At 47.3% G+C, this 17,680-nt stretch overlaps 1 protein-coding gene across 3 annotated transcripts in view; it reads left to right on the top strand.

Annotated features, from left to right (window-relative positions):
• Positions 1–10,836: 10,836 nt before the first annotated feature.
• Positions 10,837–17,680, top strand: part of LOC149333836 (uncharacterized) — an 11,489-nt gene continuing 4,645 nt past the window's right edge. The window contains exons 1-4 of one of the 3 annotated variants that reach the window (XM_089558810.1): positions 10,837–11,201; positions 12,094–12,175; positions 12,747–12,821; positions 17,072–17,202. In XM_089558810.1, coding sequence (XP_089414936.1) covers positions 11,186–11,201; positions 12,094–12,175; positions 12,747–12,821; positions 17,072–17,202 — 304 coding nt within the window. In that variant the 5' untranslated portion in view covers positions 10,837–11,185. The remainder of the gene's footprint in view (positions 11,202–12,093; positions 12,176–12,746; positions 12,822–17,071; positions 17,203–17,680) is intronic. The other 2 variants (XM_089558811.1, XM_089558812.1) reach the window with 2 other exon arrangements.

A 17,680-nucleotide genomic window follows, 5' to 3' on the forward strand; every position in this document is an offset into this window, starting at 1 on the left:
CTTAATGTTGTCTGGGTTCGGGCATACGTCGGCTCGATGTCCGAGTTGGCCACATGTCACACAGACCTCATATTTCTTCTTGTAGAGATGGCAGCGTAGCGGCATGCCTCGATAATAAATCCAGTGCGGCACTGTCTCATCTTCAAAGAGTAACAACACGGTGCGAGACTCACGGCCAAGTCGCCTGACTCCCATAATCTCCGGGTTACGCGAGCACTTCAACATGAGCACTTCAACATATCTTGAATGAATTCCAGGGTGTACGAGACCGGAATTCCATGTATAACTCCTTTCCCACAGCCGTCCGGAGTAGCCAGGCAGACGAACGTTTCAACGCGTCCCTCTGGCTTTGGAATGGAGCCGATTTTCAGGTACTTTTGCATCCTCTCTGGGCTGTCAGTGTCTGTGAGATTCGAGTTTTGCTTGTGGTTGACGAGTACGATATCTCCCTTAACTTCCGCCGGTTTAAAACCTGCTGCCATCTTCACCGCGTCCGCCACTGTTGCGTCAGTGCGTTCGATAATCAGTTTCAGACCCCCTTTCGGTCTGAGCACTATTTTATGAAGCTCGCGGGAGACGCGCGTCTGCTGCGTGTCTACAGATTGCCTCGCCATCTTCCTTCCCTCTCTCTTTATCGCCATTATTTGCGCTGAAGCTTTGTCTTACCTCCCATCTCGGGTCGGGTCGCCAGCTTGCTCTCCCTCATGGAATAATTAACCTTAAAACAACCTACTTGAGAGTGGAGCTCTTGAGGCTGGATACTCTCTCCAGCCACAGTTACTTCCATGCGATTCATGGCGCAGGTGAGTTACACCGCGACAAGACAGCCTGTGCGTCCGCTCGGCGGGCGGCTCGAGGAGCCGTTCACCAGGTTAGGCTTAGCAGCCTGGCCGGGTAGCGTGAGTCCAAAAGTCTCTAGAAATTGAAAAAGAGGACTTCACTTGCCGAAAAAGTGGTATCCCTGTGGTCGCGAAGACTTCCGGCGTTGAAATAGCGCAGTAGTTTGCGTCTGCTGTCCTCGACGCCGGCGTCCGTTCTCAAGATGCAGTGAAACATCTCACAATGATGAGACTGGTCTTAAGGCTTGCGCCTGGGACTGAGTCCGAGAGGCGGGGCTCGGAGGGCGCCAATGTACTGCCGTGTTGCGCAGCGCATGCTGGCTGCATCCCTCTCTTTCTGTTTTCTATGTGTGCGTACGTGCCCACCCAAACAAAAGAATTTGAGTAAATGCTTATATTTTGCATGCCTACTACAGCACGGCACCCGGCGCTTAAAGCACAAAATTACAATAAGAGTTTGGAATGTGCGGTACATCCCAATGATTTTCTATCGCAGCCAAAAAGTTGATGAGTGCAGACAATTTTTATAGGTCAGATTTTTAAAAGGGATATTTAAACTTTAATTCTGAAAAAAGTGGACAGCTTCTAGGGATTATGCGCAAACATAGTGATTTTTCATGGCCGACACTTCCTCCACGCCTCAAAATCTGACCTATAAAAACTGTCTTGCCCTCATGAACTTTTTCGGCAGCATAGAAAGTGTAGGCCATGAAAAATCACCATCTTTTTGCATGATCTCTAGAAACTGTCCACATTTTTCAGAATTGAAGTATAAAATATCCCCTTTCAGTGGCACAGGGTGCGCTAGCTACTGGGGGATAACAAATGACGCTATAGTAACTGATGCCGAGAAAAGGTCTTCATACCTTTCAAATATCAGTGCCACCTCCTAAACATTAAAAAAATTCAGTTGGGCAATTTGTTCACCTAAAGTGCGGTGAGGCGAAAGCCTTATGCGCGGTGTTGCTGCTTGTGTCACTGATTTGTGGTTGAAATGTTAAGCTTCCCCTCTAAGAGTGGAACGCGACAGCGTCTTGCAATGCTGCCAGGGAGTCCACAGAACGTCATCGCCCGTTCAGCTCTACCCTTGCTCGTCGCTAAACTGGTTTTTGAGGAAAGGAAATGTTTGTCTCGCATATCTCGGTAGACACCTGAACCTCGCCGTAAGGGGAAGGGAGGAAGACGGGAGTGAACGAAGACACCGCATTCACTAGACGCGCCTTTGTTCATTCCAAGCCATCGAGCAGGCATGGCGGAATGGTTAGCGTGCCCGCCTCGCACTCCGGAGACCTTGGTTCGATTCCCCAACTCGACCATTTTCCTACTCTGTTTTATTTATTTACGTGGTCTGACAAGAAATGTTAATTAGGCTAATTGGTTAATTAAGAAATTAACGAAACTCGGACACGTTTACTTGGAGCATGACTATGCGATCCCTTTAATTGGTTGCATGGTTACTAGCCAAAGTACAATTGGCCTCGTTTGAAATTCGCGCACTGCGACGTCAAGACACTTCGACCAATTGAAAACACACCATCTGTTAGGCGCGGCGGCGGCTCCTCGTGGAGCAAGGGCGTCCACGGACCACGCCACGAGCGGTTAGACTTGGCGTAGTATTGCTTTCGCAATAAAAGAATAACAGACTGGAGTGAACGGGCTGTCACCTAGCGCGCTTCTTAATCGAGGTTTGATATACTCCGTCAAATTTGTGTGGATTTTTACTCACGAAAAACTCGGGGAACTTGTAGTTTGAAACGGCAGCTGACCGGGCGTAGACTTGCATCTTCACAAATGCGGGGTACTAACATCGGCCAACGGGAGCAGATTTTCGGTTAATAATAGATAGTTTTGTCACCTCGGCGGTTGCCATTGCTATTAACGTTTTACTTGTCAACGTTCCCAAATTGGGACGTGCCAAGTGCAATTTTTATTTCCCTTCTACATAAACCTGTGTTCGAAATTTTTGTTTTTATTTACTATACAGTGATTGTGCACTACATCATAACTATAATATTTATAATTGATGCATCTAAAACTTAAGTATTGCTGGCAAATAGACATATTTTGGGCCTTTTCACACCGAAGTGTTTGTGGAGCGCTTTCGTAGGAAAGCACAATTTTGAAATGTATAAAATAACAGAAATAATGACAAATAATAGTTGGTTAATAATAGCAAATGGAGCCAGGGTGGTTGAGTAGTTACGTTTCTCGGTAAGCTTACCAGAAAGACGAGGGTTCGATCTCGGCGGTGGCGCTCGCATTTGGATGGAGGCGAAATGATAGACGCCCGTGTGCTGTGCGATGTCAGTGTACGTTAAAGAACCCCAGGTGGTCGAAATTGCTGGCACCCTTCACTATGGTGTCCCTCATAACCTGAGTCTCTTTGGGACCCCTATTGAAAAATCCGGTATCGCGGCAAACCGGATTTTACCGGAACATATCGGTTTCATACCGGTCCGGTATCACTCTCATACCGGCGAGACCCGTCCGGTTTGACGGCTATACCGGTTCATACCGGTCTGGTATCGATCCCAAACCGGACAGACCGCTCCGGTACGGAGCTCATACCGCACAGTCCATTCCCAGTTCGAAGCTCAAACCGGACAGACCAGTCCGGTACGGAGCTAAAACCGGACAGACTAGTCCGGTACGGAACTCAAACCGGACATACCAGCCTGTATTCAGAGCGATATGTGCTGCGGGTTTGGTGCTTGGTCTGCAGATTGACTGTTGTACGCCAGCAGATATTTTTTAGGGGAAAGGGGGGGGGGGGGGCAGCGTGCGCATAAGTGCGATAATCGACACATACACGGTTTTGTTGAAAGGGCTGGGAAAAGAAAAGGTCTAAGCGCGATCTTCGCAGTGGCAAAACATGCAGTTTGTGCATGAAAGGCGGGGGCAGCATGAAGGGGAATTGCGGGGGCTGCATGAAGGGGGATTGCGGGCAACCGCCATATTGGCTTCCCGTGCAGCACCCTGACAAAGCCAGGGCGGCTGTGTGCGGACAAACGGCTAGTATACATCCGCCAGCAGCCTTCGTAAGTCCTGCGCGGATTACTCTGGATTTCACAGTGCGCGAACTTCACGACTGGCTGATAAACATGGCGAGCCTCCGGTGACTGCGTCAGAGTCTCCAAAAGGTTTCTTACTGTCGCGTTCATTGCAGCAGCTTTCTTAATGTTCGCTAGCGGCAGTCTGTAGCGACGCATCGATGAAGAAAGAAAATTGGTTTTCGTGCAGGAATTCTTTGCACTTCTTATTCGTCAAGTGATTGCCCATTGATAACGCAACTTGTCCAAGCGCCATCGCGAGCGGCCCCACCCTTCACTCTATCAGGAAGACATACTAATCACAAATCGCCCAGAAAATTTCTATCGACGAAGAAAAGGTTAATTCAACGGAGCCGGCAGCTTGGGGTGCTCCCTTAAGGTGGGTGTTCCCATTTCTCTTGGCGACCTTGTGAGCCCACTCAGTGGCTCGGACTTGCGTCAACGGGTCTGAGCTGGCCAGTATAGCCTCCCACCGCTCTAGAGAAGGGACTGGTAGTAGGTCCGCCGGTGGCGGCGCCTTTTTGCAGCTCCATAAAATGTGGTCATATCCGGCTATCTCGCCACATTGTTTGCAAGTAGCGTTGTATTGTGTTGGATACATGTGTGCTAGTCTCGACGGGCTAAAGAAGGCTCGCGTCTGGAGCCGACGCCACGTTACCTCCTGGCTTTTGTCGAGCTTTTTGTCTGGTGGCGGATAGATCCTCCTTTCCAGTTTAAACTGATTGGTGTATTCGTGAAATGATATGAATGCATCTCTCGTGAAATTTGGGGACTCAACCCGGCTCACTGCTCGGCTGACATAACCTCGAGCTATACTGTGAGCCAACTCGTTTCCCCTGTTCCCCGAGTGCGCCGGCACCCATATTAGTTCCACCTCTCTTTGGTCCCAGTCTTTATGTCTTAATATTCGTTCTGTCTCCTGGGAGATCATACCCCGCGTAAAATTGTTGATAGCCTCCTTGGAGTCGCTAATTATGGTGACTGCTTTGGTGCTGGCCATTGCCATGGCGATAGCCGCCTCCTCCGCTGTCCCTGAGTTTTTTGTTTTGACCGAACCGGCCGTTAATGTTTCACCCGAGTCGTTCACGGCCACGACCACAAAGCAGTCGCCTCCTTCGTATTCCGCCGCGTCTACATAGGTTGTGTATTCCGAGCCTTCGAGCTTGGCTTTAAGAGCCTTTGCTCTGGCTCTCCTCCTGCCTTCGTGAAAAGCAGGGTGCATGTTTTTTGGAAGTGTTTTAATAGTGAGTAATTTTCTAACTTTGGTCTGTAACTTTGCCTGCGCGTTTCTTTCCGGAATTCTATCATGTAATCCTAGGTTGCTCAGAATCTTTCTCCCCGGGGGTGAGGTCGCAAGCCTCCTTAATTGCGCAAATATATGTGCCTCGCATAGTTCCGTGGTGGTGTTGTAGATCCCCAGTTTAAGAAGTCTTTCCGTAGGAGTGCAGTGGGGCAGCCCCAATGCTGGTTTATATGCCTGCCTTATGATCTCATCTATTTCGTTCTGTTCCCCCAGCCCTAGCTTGAGGTAGGGAACGGCGTAAACTATTCTGCTTATCACGAAAGCCTGTACCATTCGGCAGAGATCTTTCTCTTTGACTCCCCGTCTTTTGTTAGCTATTCGCCTTATGAGCGTGGTTTTCATGTTAATTGTGGACTTAAGCCTGTTTATTGTCTCTGTGTTCTTTCTATTGTCCTGTATTATAAGTCCTAGGACCCTGATTTTGTCAACTCTGGCTACCGGAGTCTCATTTACCAGTACGTGAATGTCTCCTGCGTTGGTATCGCATTTGCTAGCCCCCCGGATCACCAGAAGTTCGGATTTGCTTGGCGAGCATTTTAATCCTGCCCATTCTGCGTATGCCTGGACAATATTGATCGCGTGTTCGAGATTTTGTTCTATTTCCCCATCGTTTCCTGTATGCGTCCATATTGTTATGTCATCCGCATATAGCGTATGGTTTATACCTTCGACAGTCTTCAATAGCGGCGGTAGGTTCTTCAACGCCAGGTTGAATAAGAAAGGAGAGAGCACTGAGCCCTGCGGAGTTCCCTTGTCTCCCAGCTTAATAGTTTTTGACTGGATATCTCCTAGATTTATTTCTGCGGTTCTGCCGGTTAGAAAGTCCCTTACGTAATCGTAGGTCCGCTTTCCAGGGGCAATCTCCGTCAGATTAGTTAGTACCCGATCAAAACGCACGACAGAATTTTTTGTCGCGTATCTGTCGCGCGACAAAATTTTGTGTCGCGCGACAAGCTCTCTTGTAGTGCATTGTGTCGTGCGACAGGGGCTCGTGTCGTGGGTTCTTTCTCGCGACAAAAGTGTTTGTAGTGGGTTCTGTCGCACGACAGTCATCATTCCTGTATTTTGTAGTGTGCAGAAGGTGCCTGTCGCAGGATTTGTCGCGCGACAGGTTTCTGTCGTAGGTGCTGTCGTGCTTCAGGGAGGGTCGTGCCGCGCGACAGGGCCTGCGTGCCTCGACAGAGTTGCCTGTCGCGGGTTCAGTCGCGCGACACTACAGCCTGTCGAGGTATCTGTCTTGCGACAGATACCTGTCGTGGGTCTGTCTTGCGACAGATACCTGTCGTGGGTTCTGTCTTGGGACAAATATCTGTCGTGGGTTCTGTCTTGGGACAAATATCTGTGGAGGCAAGTGTCGTGTTAGAGGTTGCAGTCGATGGTAATTGTGGTTTTCTACAGAAATCTCGAATTTCTGTAGCGCCATCGTGGGATAGTGATAGGCGGACATTCACCAATTTCGTGTTAAATCGCTTGCACTTTGGCGAGCCGCGAAGACGATGCGACTTGCTTTGATCGATTGGCGACGATCATCGAGGGAATTAAATGAAGTGTTAATTCACAAACGCGACTCGAGTTTGCAACTCGCTTCCCTACCTAGCTACCGGCCGCACGAAAATTGGCGGGGATGAGAGGCGCCGCTCGCAATCAATCTTCCCTTCAGTTCGCACATGACAGTGTGAGCGAAAGAAGACCATGCTCAAGAGAAAGCATATGCACCAGCGAGAATGCTAGCGGTGCCTGTGAATGAGGCAGTGCTTGCGCATGCTGCGAGCCACGCGAGCGTCTTCATTCCATCCGGCGCGAGCATGACGAATAGCGCTACTGAAGGTCAGTGTACTCGTGGCTGCTGTGACCTGTGCGTCTCGCAACATACTGTACCCACTACCACATGCGGAGAAAAGGCTAAGGTCACATATACGCGTCGCTTAACGTCACGTAATGAGAGTAACCTGATGGCGAAAAAGCTGGAAGATTACTCGCAGTAATCGTCCTGCTATCACAAAGGCAGCATGTATGTTACGCACGCATGACCTGTTGCCTGTATAAATGATCAAGGCGACTCCCATATCAAGTTTCCACGTTTCAGTTTTTAGCCGCGCATGCTGCAAGATCATCATAAAATATGAAAAAATATATATATATTCTTACGTACGACTTCGTTCATTGCTTCCATTGAAAATTTCATGACAGTGACACAACCATCTCGCTAAATATAGAGACAGCGTACGAATCCTAAGGCCTAGTACAGCCATGAGCGTGTTTGAACACGGACGCCTAGAAAGGGCGCGCGCGTGGACCGTTGCGTCGCGCCTGCGCTGTAATTTCCCGGAGGAGCAAGAACCCGAATATTTGCCAGTCGACGTGGCGTTACCCCGCGACGCCAAGGATTGGGTGGCGAGTTCTGCGACATGAAGTCGCGCCGCAAGAATTCGGTCAGTGAGTGACTTCCCCATGAGGATGTATTAGTTCGGGGCTCCCCCTCCGTGACCAAGGGGCTTAATTAACTCGCGCGAACTCTGTGACTCCCTACTGTAAACGTGCGTTTAATGTCCATTCACACTCGCAATAGCAAAGGTCATGCGGCCAGCAGTCGCTTGCGATCGGGCAGCAGCTCCACGACACTTCCTCACACCTACAAGAGTGACCTGCAGCTCGCCTGCTCGTTTGATTCTCACGTGAAATGAGAAGTCTTGGGACTGACGTCAGTCGATCGCGCGCTTTGGTTCAGTCTCCTGCGCCCTCGCGCCTCGTCCTCTAGAGTGTTCTGGTCCCTCACGCTCGGTCCACTAAAGTGTTCTGGTCCCTCGCTATTAACAGTGTGCTACGACAACCTGAGCGAAGAGTAGAATGTCGGGGCGGTTTTGACGTGCGCCACTGCCATGCAAGCGTAAGGGCGCTCTTCTCGGGACCGGCCTGCCAGCCTGGAAGCCGGCGTCAGAAAAATTCACTGGTATTGTTTGTTCACGTCTATTTACTAAGCTCTGGGATAGAGTATCGTTAGCCAATATCGAGTTGTTGGTAGAAGCGGTAACAGCAAAACAAATTTTCTCCCACAGCCGCTTCTGCTGCCCATTGCAGCTCGCCTGGCTTCTGCTAGCTCTGCTCCTGAAGGGGTCGCGGAAACCGAGCTTATTTCACTATGACGCGGGGCTCACAGTAAAATGGTGGCGAGGGTAGCACCTCAGTGCTAGCCAGTTCCGAATCGCACTCAGCTTAGGCGTCGATGTGCAATCGGCTAAGCTTAGCGACGACAAGGGTAGCTAGAGAGCAGCGCGCAGTTCGTCGGCCGGCGCGCCCGCGGGCGGCGTCGTTGCCGAAAGCTCGGCTCGCTCAATGATTGGCTCAGTAGCTTGCGAACTGAGCAGGCAAGGCTGGAAAATCGAGCAGCGAGCGTCTGTCCTGCGACTGAGCGAGACTTTATTCTCACGTTTGCATGCAGCATAGGTGAACAAATTTAGCACACATATATGCATCGAATATCTGCTGCCTTACAGCGTTTATTAAACTCGTCCTCGACGTCACCGTTAGCGCGGAAACCGCGCATATCTTTATTTCACTACGAGACATGGTTCACAGTACAACGTACAGTGAAGAGAGTAGCACCTCAGCGCTAGCCAGTTCGAAAGCACTCTCAGCTCTGGCATCGATATGAAACCTGCCAGGCTTAGCGACGAATACGACATCCAGGGAGCAGTGCAAACTTGTCGCCCGGCGCGCTCGCGGGCAGTGTCATTTCTGAAAGCTCAGCTCCCGCAATGCTCAGCAGCCAGCGACTTGGGCTCGCAAGGCTGGAAAACTGAGCAGCTAGCGGCTGGACTGCGACTGAGCCCACGTTTGCAGCACAGGTAAACAACTTTTAGCTCACATACAGTAAAAGCTCGTTAATTCGACACTGATGGGACCGCGAAAAATTGTCGAATTATCCGAATGTCGAATTTTCGAATGAACAACAAAAAACAATGTTTGCCGCAACAGGACGTATACCTTTATTTGGCAAGGAAATCTGTAATCACCGTCTGCTTTTTCGAGCGAATTTGAGCGACTACGATAGCTCTAACAGCTGCCAGGTGCTCCGCGGCACACGCGCCGTCAGGGATTTGTTCACAGAAGTCCTCCCGCACAGACAAGGCTTCTGCGGCTCCTTTCACCGTGCACTTCGGCATTTGGGACAACTGCTCACAATCGTAAATCGTCGTCGTTGTCAGCGCCTGTCACTTTAATTATTTCATCCTCAGTCAGCTGACAGGACACAAAGGCGAGGCGCGCAGGCCCTGCGCGCTACCCACCCGAAAGCAGCGCGGGGAGGAGGTGGGGAGGAGGTGAAGGGAGCGCGGCTCCCCGCTTATCTGTTTTTTCAGCCAGCGTTCGCGGGGACGGCGTTGTTGCTGGGACGCGCGTCTTATCTTTTCTCTTTATCTTTCCTCTGATCTTTTAACTCTCCTCTATCTGCACATGGCAGCGGTGGTGGCTCGGCTGAGCCAGTAGGCAATCCCTTGCAATTTCCTTTCACCCTTCTCTCAGTCGCAACAAAACAGCAACAACAAGCAGCGCAGTAAACACGCTGACAAAGCGCGCATTTACCAAAAAAGGCGCCGTAAATAACCGCGATCGTAGCGACTGCTGCGACACAACAAAGCACAAAAAAAGACGCCAGCCGCTTCGGCCGCCGCTAACTCGCTTCCTCGGATGGATGGATGGATGATAATATGACCATACGGATGGCCTATCAGCCGTACAGTAGCGCCGCTCATGGCAGTTTTTTTTTTTCTTTTTGCTCTCGGCAAACCGGCTTGGCGGGCTGCGGAGTGAAGTCGAATTAACCGACGCACGGCAAAATTTGTTCGAATTAACGAGAGTTTCGCCCCATAGACTCCTATGTATAATTGTAGGGACCTCGCGCGCGCGTCGAATTATCCGATTTTCCGAATTAACGGGGGTCGAATTAACGAGCTTTCACTGTATACGCTTGGGAAACCGGCTTCGTTGCGGCCACCTTAAGGTGATTCTTACGCTCGTCATCGAGGCCATCGTCACCGCTCGTGACGCACTGGCTGAGAACTACAATTCGAGTGCGTGCTAAAACAAGCTGCTCGTATTTCGCGGAACAATCTGAACTCGAAAACACAGTTGCTTCTATCGGCTTCCATGTGGGCTCTTGCTCAATTGTGAAAGTACACGCGAGCAAGATGCGGCGAGTGCGAGCCGCTGTTGCATATCAGCTAAAGTGTGACGCAACTATCGGCGTAGTTTCGCAAAGCAGTTGATATCAAAGTTATCCGCTTGTACGGGTCACAGTTAAGCCCTCAGTTTCGTGTAAATCTCCGTCGAGCATGCCCGCGTCAGTCAAAGTAATGCATCGCAGCTGCTCTCAGTCCTACCGCTCACGTCCAACATATCCTTGATATGCACCAGCTTGAGGTACGGTGCATTTCTTTGCCCGTTTTGTCGCAATTAAGAGATTTTAGCTGGCAGCAAACGAAATTTCATTCCGTCAACAGCGTCGTCTGCGCCGTCGTCTGCTCCATCGTCTGCTAGAACATCCGGGGCACCCTGGGTGATGGGATCACAGGATCGCAGCTTCTACAAAAGTATTTAAAAGCGCTTTAATGTTCGCACTTAATAAAAAAATAAATTTAAAACAATTGAAATATTTTTCTTCTGAACATAATTCAAATATTAGTAGTAAAAAAGCGCATTTGAGTTGCAGTTTTTCAACGACGCAAAAACAAGGGCAAAGCCGCTGACGCCGGCGCCATGTCAGTGCGTGCGTTGCCTCACGTTTTGTGTTATTTGGATTTTCATGGCATTGTTTGAGTGCTTGTGCGGCGGACATGTGTGAAGAACAGAAGTGTGTTTTGGAAGCCAACGACGAGTATTACGCCCAGTCAACATCGGTGAGTTTGGACGGGCAAAGCCGTGAAGAAAGGCAGCGCTACGACGTCTTGTCATCTGGAAAGGCAATGAAGACGACGGCGCGGTTTTACTAAGCCTGGATGAGCTGCATGATTGGTGAGTACCGTCACCGCTTCTCTATTACTGATCTGTATTCACACGCGTTATTAGTGTGCGGCTATATAGGGATGGCAGTGGAGGCAGTCTGCGTGCGGTTGCCTCAGCTATAATGCGTTGCCTGAAAAGAACGGACGTATAGCCTGCGTGACAAGTCTTGCTTCATAGTCTGCGTTTAGTACTCAGGTGCCGTGGTAAATAAAAATGCCACCAGAGATCACAGCAGAGTTATGCGGTCGCTTGCTAGCGCTGCGAAAAACTACAATGTTTACTACATTCAACTGGCATGGATTTGTACTGCGTAGAAGACGACGATCAGTGCCGCGGGTGAGAGCGCTTTTGCGTGGACAGCTGAGAACAGGCGAGGGAACTGACAACGGGTGATTTTGCTCGCGGCTGGTACCCATCGGATGGATTTGTGCTATTTAGAAGATTATTATGAGCGGCAGTGCTGCGCGATGAAGCACTCGCGCTAGGCGAACTGCGAACAGACGACGGATGGTTTTGCTCGGTGTTGGTGCTCATCGGATCAGTGCTTACTTCTTAATATTCGTCATGCAAATTATTTTGAAGACAGTGATCGCATTTGGAAGGCTGGCGCATATGTACTAGTCATTTGTAAACTTTTTATCTGTGCTTCCCCATTGGAACAGAATTTGGCAATATTATGTCAGTTAGGTCGTTCTTGTGTCTTCCCTGAACTGTAGGCGTCCATGCTTCCTCTCCTTCAGGGCACTGAACTGTTGGGGATGCAACTGCACACTTATTTGGGATTTCAAGCTTTTTGCTGTATGCCTCGCTTATGCGGCCCGCTTTCAGGTCGTTCGCAATTGGTGATGGTTTGTTATTCATTTTCACTTTCTCTTATTTATTCTTGGTTGACTGCCGGCAGCAGTTCTCCGCGCTCGGAACTGTTCCCAGGCACGGAACCCTACCCACAGACCTCCCTGCACCTCACTCACCAGTGTTCTTCGGTATTTTTTTTTTGCTCTTGCCCCTACTTGCATTACCACTCGACAAATGTTTTGCTGTTTTTATTTGTGTGGAATTTGTTAAATGCACTACTAATTTTCGTATCATGCTCAGTTGTGACGTGAGATATCGGGCTCCTTGGTATTGAATGCATGTCTTTTGCATTTTCTCTTCTCATTTATGCAAGGTAAACTGGTCGACTGGGTGCTATGTTCAATTTAAGAATACATTAGACGCTGGTGCAAGGCACCCTAATAGTAATTAACTAAAGCCTGCGCATGCTATATTCGAATAGTTGGGCTCTTTTCATCATGCATAAGAATAAAGCGGTATTCCAGCCAGCTCATCTTTCAATGTGGTTATGACAGTCATGTAAATGTACTCAAAGAATGTGTATGGGTGTTTCACATACAATCTCCTTATTTATTTTGTCATGGGCCACCTCATTGCTTTTTGTGTTCCTATATTAATACCTCATTTTAGTTTCTGAAGCAGTCGACAGTTTGTTTTGTCGTCATTCATGACATTGTCACTGGCACTGACAGCTGTTGGTTGGGACGTATTTATCTGCAGTTGCCAGCTGCCAGCATCTGCTGGGCCATGCGTGCTTCCTGCCTTCAGCTGTGCCATCCCTCCAAGCCATTCATGGTAATTATCTTTTTCAGTTACGCATACCTTACCTGCCTGTTTTGAAAAATATTTTCAACATAGGCTCACTGCTGTGTTTAAAAATGCATGCAGAACTCTACATGCACTTTACAGCCGTACCTCAGCTTATTACATGAACTGCAAATTTGTACGAAATATAGCCGCACATGTAACTCTTGACACTGCGCTGTTATTATAAAGTTGAGCCTGCTTCAGGTGCAGTGACTATTCCACACCTGTTGCCTTTTATGCATGTGTGTCCTCTAAAAGGGCCAAAATGTTCGTTTATCTTTTAAAAACGTTGTGCTGTACAATAATACTTTAATGGTATTTAGTGCTTGTACATTGAAATGTCAGTCAGTAAAGTAACATTGTATGATGACACCAAATCTTGTGTGGCATAGCATCCTTGCAGCGTACTTGGCAAGCTCCTGTCAGCGCAGATGTATTGCTGGTTTATTGCTGTGGCATGTGGTTATACTGTACAGTTTGTACCTCTACGTTCTTGACAGTATCCTTGAAAAATTTTAAATTGGTTTTTGAGCCAAGGAAGTGACAGAGTAACTGTCTCACATCTTGATAGGCACCTGAACAATGATGCAAGGGAAGGGATAAAGGAGGGAGTTAAAGAAGAAAAGAGGTGCCGTAGCAGAGGGCTGCAGAATAATTTTGGCCACCTGGGGATCTTTATCCTGCACTGACATCAAACAGCATGCAGTTTAGCCTGTGTTCACTTGGGCCTGCATAAAAAAAAACGAGCAGACCTTCTTAGAACTAACATTTCATTGCACCAGCTACTTTGTAGCTTTGACTGCAGTGACCTGAAATCAACTGTTGTTTACTTTGCACAACCCACATACCCTGAACAAGATGTGATGATGCTAGACGAGGTGACCCTCTCTGCATAGCAGCAGGTTGGTTCAGGAAATGCGAAGACTCATGGAGAACCGCTCAGTTATATTTGATTTCATGTTATTGTAGTATTAATGGTGAGTTGTAGTATACGTGATGAATTCTTGCAAATGATTGAGGACATCAATACTCAGTGTGAAAATGAGAGCTAAATCAATACTTAATAATCAGGAAAGAGGCCTTTTTATGAAATGCAGTAAGGTACTGGAAGTCGAAACAGAATACACCTCGGCCAGGTCATGCACAGATATAGAGCATTTGAAAGAAATGGTTGGGAGAATAAGAAAGGGGTTTATTGCCTTAGGCATGCACTCAGAAGTTACGAGCAGCACCTTGCAGTATGCTCAAAAAGAAATTTTAAACTGCCTTGCCTTTGCTAAGCTGTCGGGAAAAGTGGGGTACTTTACAAAGGGCTTAAAATTGAGAACAGTGCGGTGAACCACTCAGGAAAATCATAGGGTTAATGATAAGAGATTGGGAGAGAACTGAGTTGGTTGGAAATAAATGCGAATTAAAATCTGAGCGGGAATCATAAATGGACATAGGCAGGACATACATTTTTTAAAGAAGCTGGCTATCCTTTTGGATAGTGGAGCGGTTACTCACAGCAGGAAATTGTGCTGTTCTTGCTTTCATTTTATGGACATATGCTTTGTGTCTTACATCTCTTGGCCTGCCATAGGCAGCATATGCTCATAATAAATTTTTACCTGTCTAATTATGTGGCACAGGGAGAATTGAACTATATAACCTCATCAATGCACACCCTCTCTGAAGTGAACTTTGTCAGCCCCGTCAGTCACCACATTGATGCATGTCACCCCAAATGGGAGCCGTCATGGTGGCTGAGTGGTTATTGTGCTTGGCTGCTGACCCGGAAGAGGCAGGTTCGATTCCAGCCAGTTTTGATTCCAGCTGTACTAGTCTCATTTCAATGGAGACGAAATGCTAGAGGCCCAGGTACCGTGTGATGTCAGCACACCTAAAGAATTTTCCAGTCCTCTACAATAGCGCCCTGTATAGCCTGCGCCGCTTTGTGGCATTAAACCCTTTAAAACCAAGTAAAGTAATGAATACATCATTTCCAAAAATTGTTTAAATTTATTATTTTCTAAACGTTAACAATTTTCTGCACCTGTTTTCCTTCGTCTTTCCCTCTTATTTCCTCCCTCATGCTGAGTAACAGGTCAGTGATTTTAAGTAAATATTTTGTTCATTTCATTAGCAAAGTTTCTCTGTCTCTCTCTATTGCTTTGCTTTTTGTATCTGCAGTATAGTATTATGCAGAAATATGTCAAGATTAGATCCAAGAGATATGGTCTAGATTTTAAGTTCTATAGTCAACCACACATTACTTATTACGCTATCAAGGCTTTTTTTTGGCATGTGCTACCTGGTACAGAACTGATGTGGCCTACAGCGGTAAATATTGTTTGAATGTGCATAAATTGAATAGGAAGGCAAATTTCCCATTTGACTATGTAAATAGATTGGGCAATCATGTGCTCACAAAGCTCATAAACTTTTCTGTTTCCAAAACTTTCTGTAAAAGGCACTGACTCACTGAAATACACTACAGTTACTTTTGCCTAATCCTGATATTATTTACTGAAGATTGGTTTGAGGGAAAGTCCACTGAGCTCGAATGAGTGCACGGCAGCTTGTCTTTGTCCAAAGTATTTGGAGAATAATGAATTTTGTTACCTGGCAGAGATAAAGCAAGGATGGCAGTGTTTTGTAATGTCCACAGGGCATTCTTCCAAAGCCCAGTATGCATGTAATTCCTTCATTTTGTGCAACATAAAATGTCTTCCCTTTACACTCATGGTTGAAACAAAATGCTATTTGAATACTTCACCACTCAAAAAATGAAGGCCATTGTGCTGCTCTACAAAATATCAGGCTGCAGCGGTTGTTGCGAGGCAAATTCACCAGGTTGTCATCATCATCAGTCTAACACCCAATGCAGGGCAGAGGCCTCTCCCATGTCTCTCCAATTAACCCTGTCCTTCGCCAGTTGTGGCCACCGTATCCCCACAAACTTCTTAATCTCATCCGCCCGCCTAACTTTCTGCTGCCCCCTGCTACGTTTGCCTTCTCTTGGAATCCACTCTATCACTCTTAAGGACCACTGGTTATCTTGCCTTTGCATTACATCTCCTGCCCAAGCCCATTTCTTCCAAATAACCCACGTTTTTTTCACACCTATTTGTCAGGCTCCGCGTTTTTTTCTCACCTATTCGTCAAGCTGCAAGCCACTTGCACGCTCTACAAACCTATTTAAAGTACATTATCCAGCATTGTTGGCATGGAGTGTGTAGTGCTAAAACAAAAAATAATACAATAGCTGATGATCTGCTAGAGCAACAGAATTCCAAGAGTTTGAGAAGGGCAGTGGGAGAACTAGCAAGGCGGGATAGCGAAATTCGACAAGCAGTGGACAGGGATCCTGCAACTTGTAGAGGACAGGCAAATTGGAGACTTGTGGAAGGGGCTGTAGTCTTGAGTGCGCCTAGCCGGCCTTGTGATGCATTGTATAGGGCCCTTTGTTTTTGAGTAAAACTGGTTTCTCCTGATTGTTGCATTCCAGAAAGATTCATCAAGATTGGGTTAAACCCAAGTTTCACGTGCAAATGTGCCTGTAAGAAAGTGTTAGATTGATAATGCATGAAGCTAAAGAACCACTGGAGAGTAGTGGATACGTCTCGTATTTCTTCGTAGCTATATTGTTTAAACAGTGCTGGCTATTTTAATTCCTTTTTAATGCTTATTGCTTGTCGAGTTGCATAAAATTTTAGGATAAATTGAAAACTGCAGGTAGGTTTAATTACAATAATTATACCCGTATTTCTGAAGCTCTGTTCGAAGAGAGGTCCACATTTTGTGTGCATGCTTTGAATTTGATTATTTTCACACTGCAAAATGGAGGACAGGTCTGCTGTGAGAGTTTTTTTGCAATGAAGCGAGAGCAAGTGGTGCGGAATGCTTGTTACTGTGTCGCCCTGCCAATATTTCTAGAACCCCTGGGACCACTGAGCTTGTGAGTATCTATGACTCAAAAGGTCGGAGCTGATTGCCCATTCCGTGGTTGTCTGTATTAACCGGTGCAAGGCCAAGGGCTCATAGCTAACAAGCATATGACACCATAGAACTAGATGCAGTCAGGCTGGGACTGTGCAGTATGTCAGTGTTAACGAGGTCGTGATAAACGAGGTTTACTCTGCGAAGCTAGTGTGAAATAATAATTGTTCTTATGGAAAATATCGTTTTTTCTTAGTCATTGCAGCAATACAAGCATATCAAATCTGATATCTCTCACTCATCCCTCTATGTTTCAGTTTCAAGGGACCAAGAGTTGCGTGGAAGTCGTGCAAGCCACAAAGTTGCGTGCGGCTTGAGCCAGCAATCAGGAGCAGGCTGGGAATTTGCGAATTGCCAGTGGTATTCGCTCAGTCAAGCAGGCTTTACTGTAAGTACAGTGTTTTCGCCATAGCATTTCTTTGAAAAGTACGCATTGAGCTTGAATAGGACAAGCTGTCGGTCTAGTTGGTCTGATCCTTTGTGGTTGACAGAGCTTAGAAACACAGACTGGGGTCAGAAAGAAAAAATGTGAGGGCACAGGTGCTGACTACAGATTTATTCAAGAATCACCGAAACACTGCATGTATAACCAAAACACAGGCGCCAACAGGTGGCAATTTTATGCACTCGTGGCAACAATAAGTGATATGGCCAATAGTGGGAAAACAACACAAACCAGAAACAGAAACCAAGACTATAGAGCAGGGAAGGATGAAACCATAACAAGGTTAAAGGAATAGTTTTAAGCAAGTCATTTTTAAGACCACCAGCACGTGAAACAGTGGAACGGTTTGACCAAAATTTTCAAGTACTGGTCTGATAACACGGAACTAAAACACTACACGCAAACACAGATCAAGGGCAGT

Source organism: Amblyomma mixtum, chromosome 8 (genome assembly GCF_055824585.1).
Source record: "Amblyomma mixtum isolate Tamu chromosome 8, ASM5582458v1, whole genome shotgun sequence".
In the NCBI taxonomy this organism is placed as follows: Eukaryota; Metazoa; Arthropoda; class Arachnida; order Ixodida; family Ixodidae; genus Amblyomma; species Amblyomma mixtum.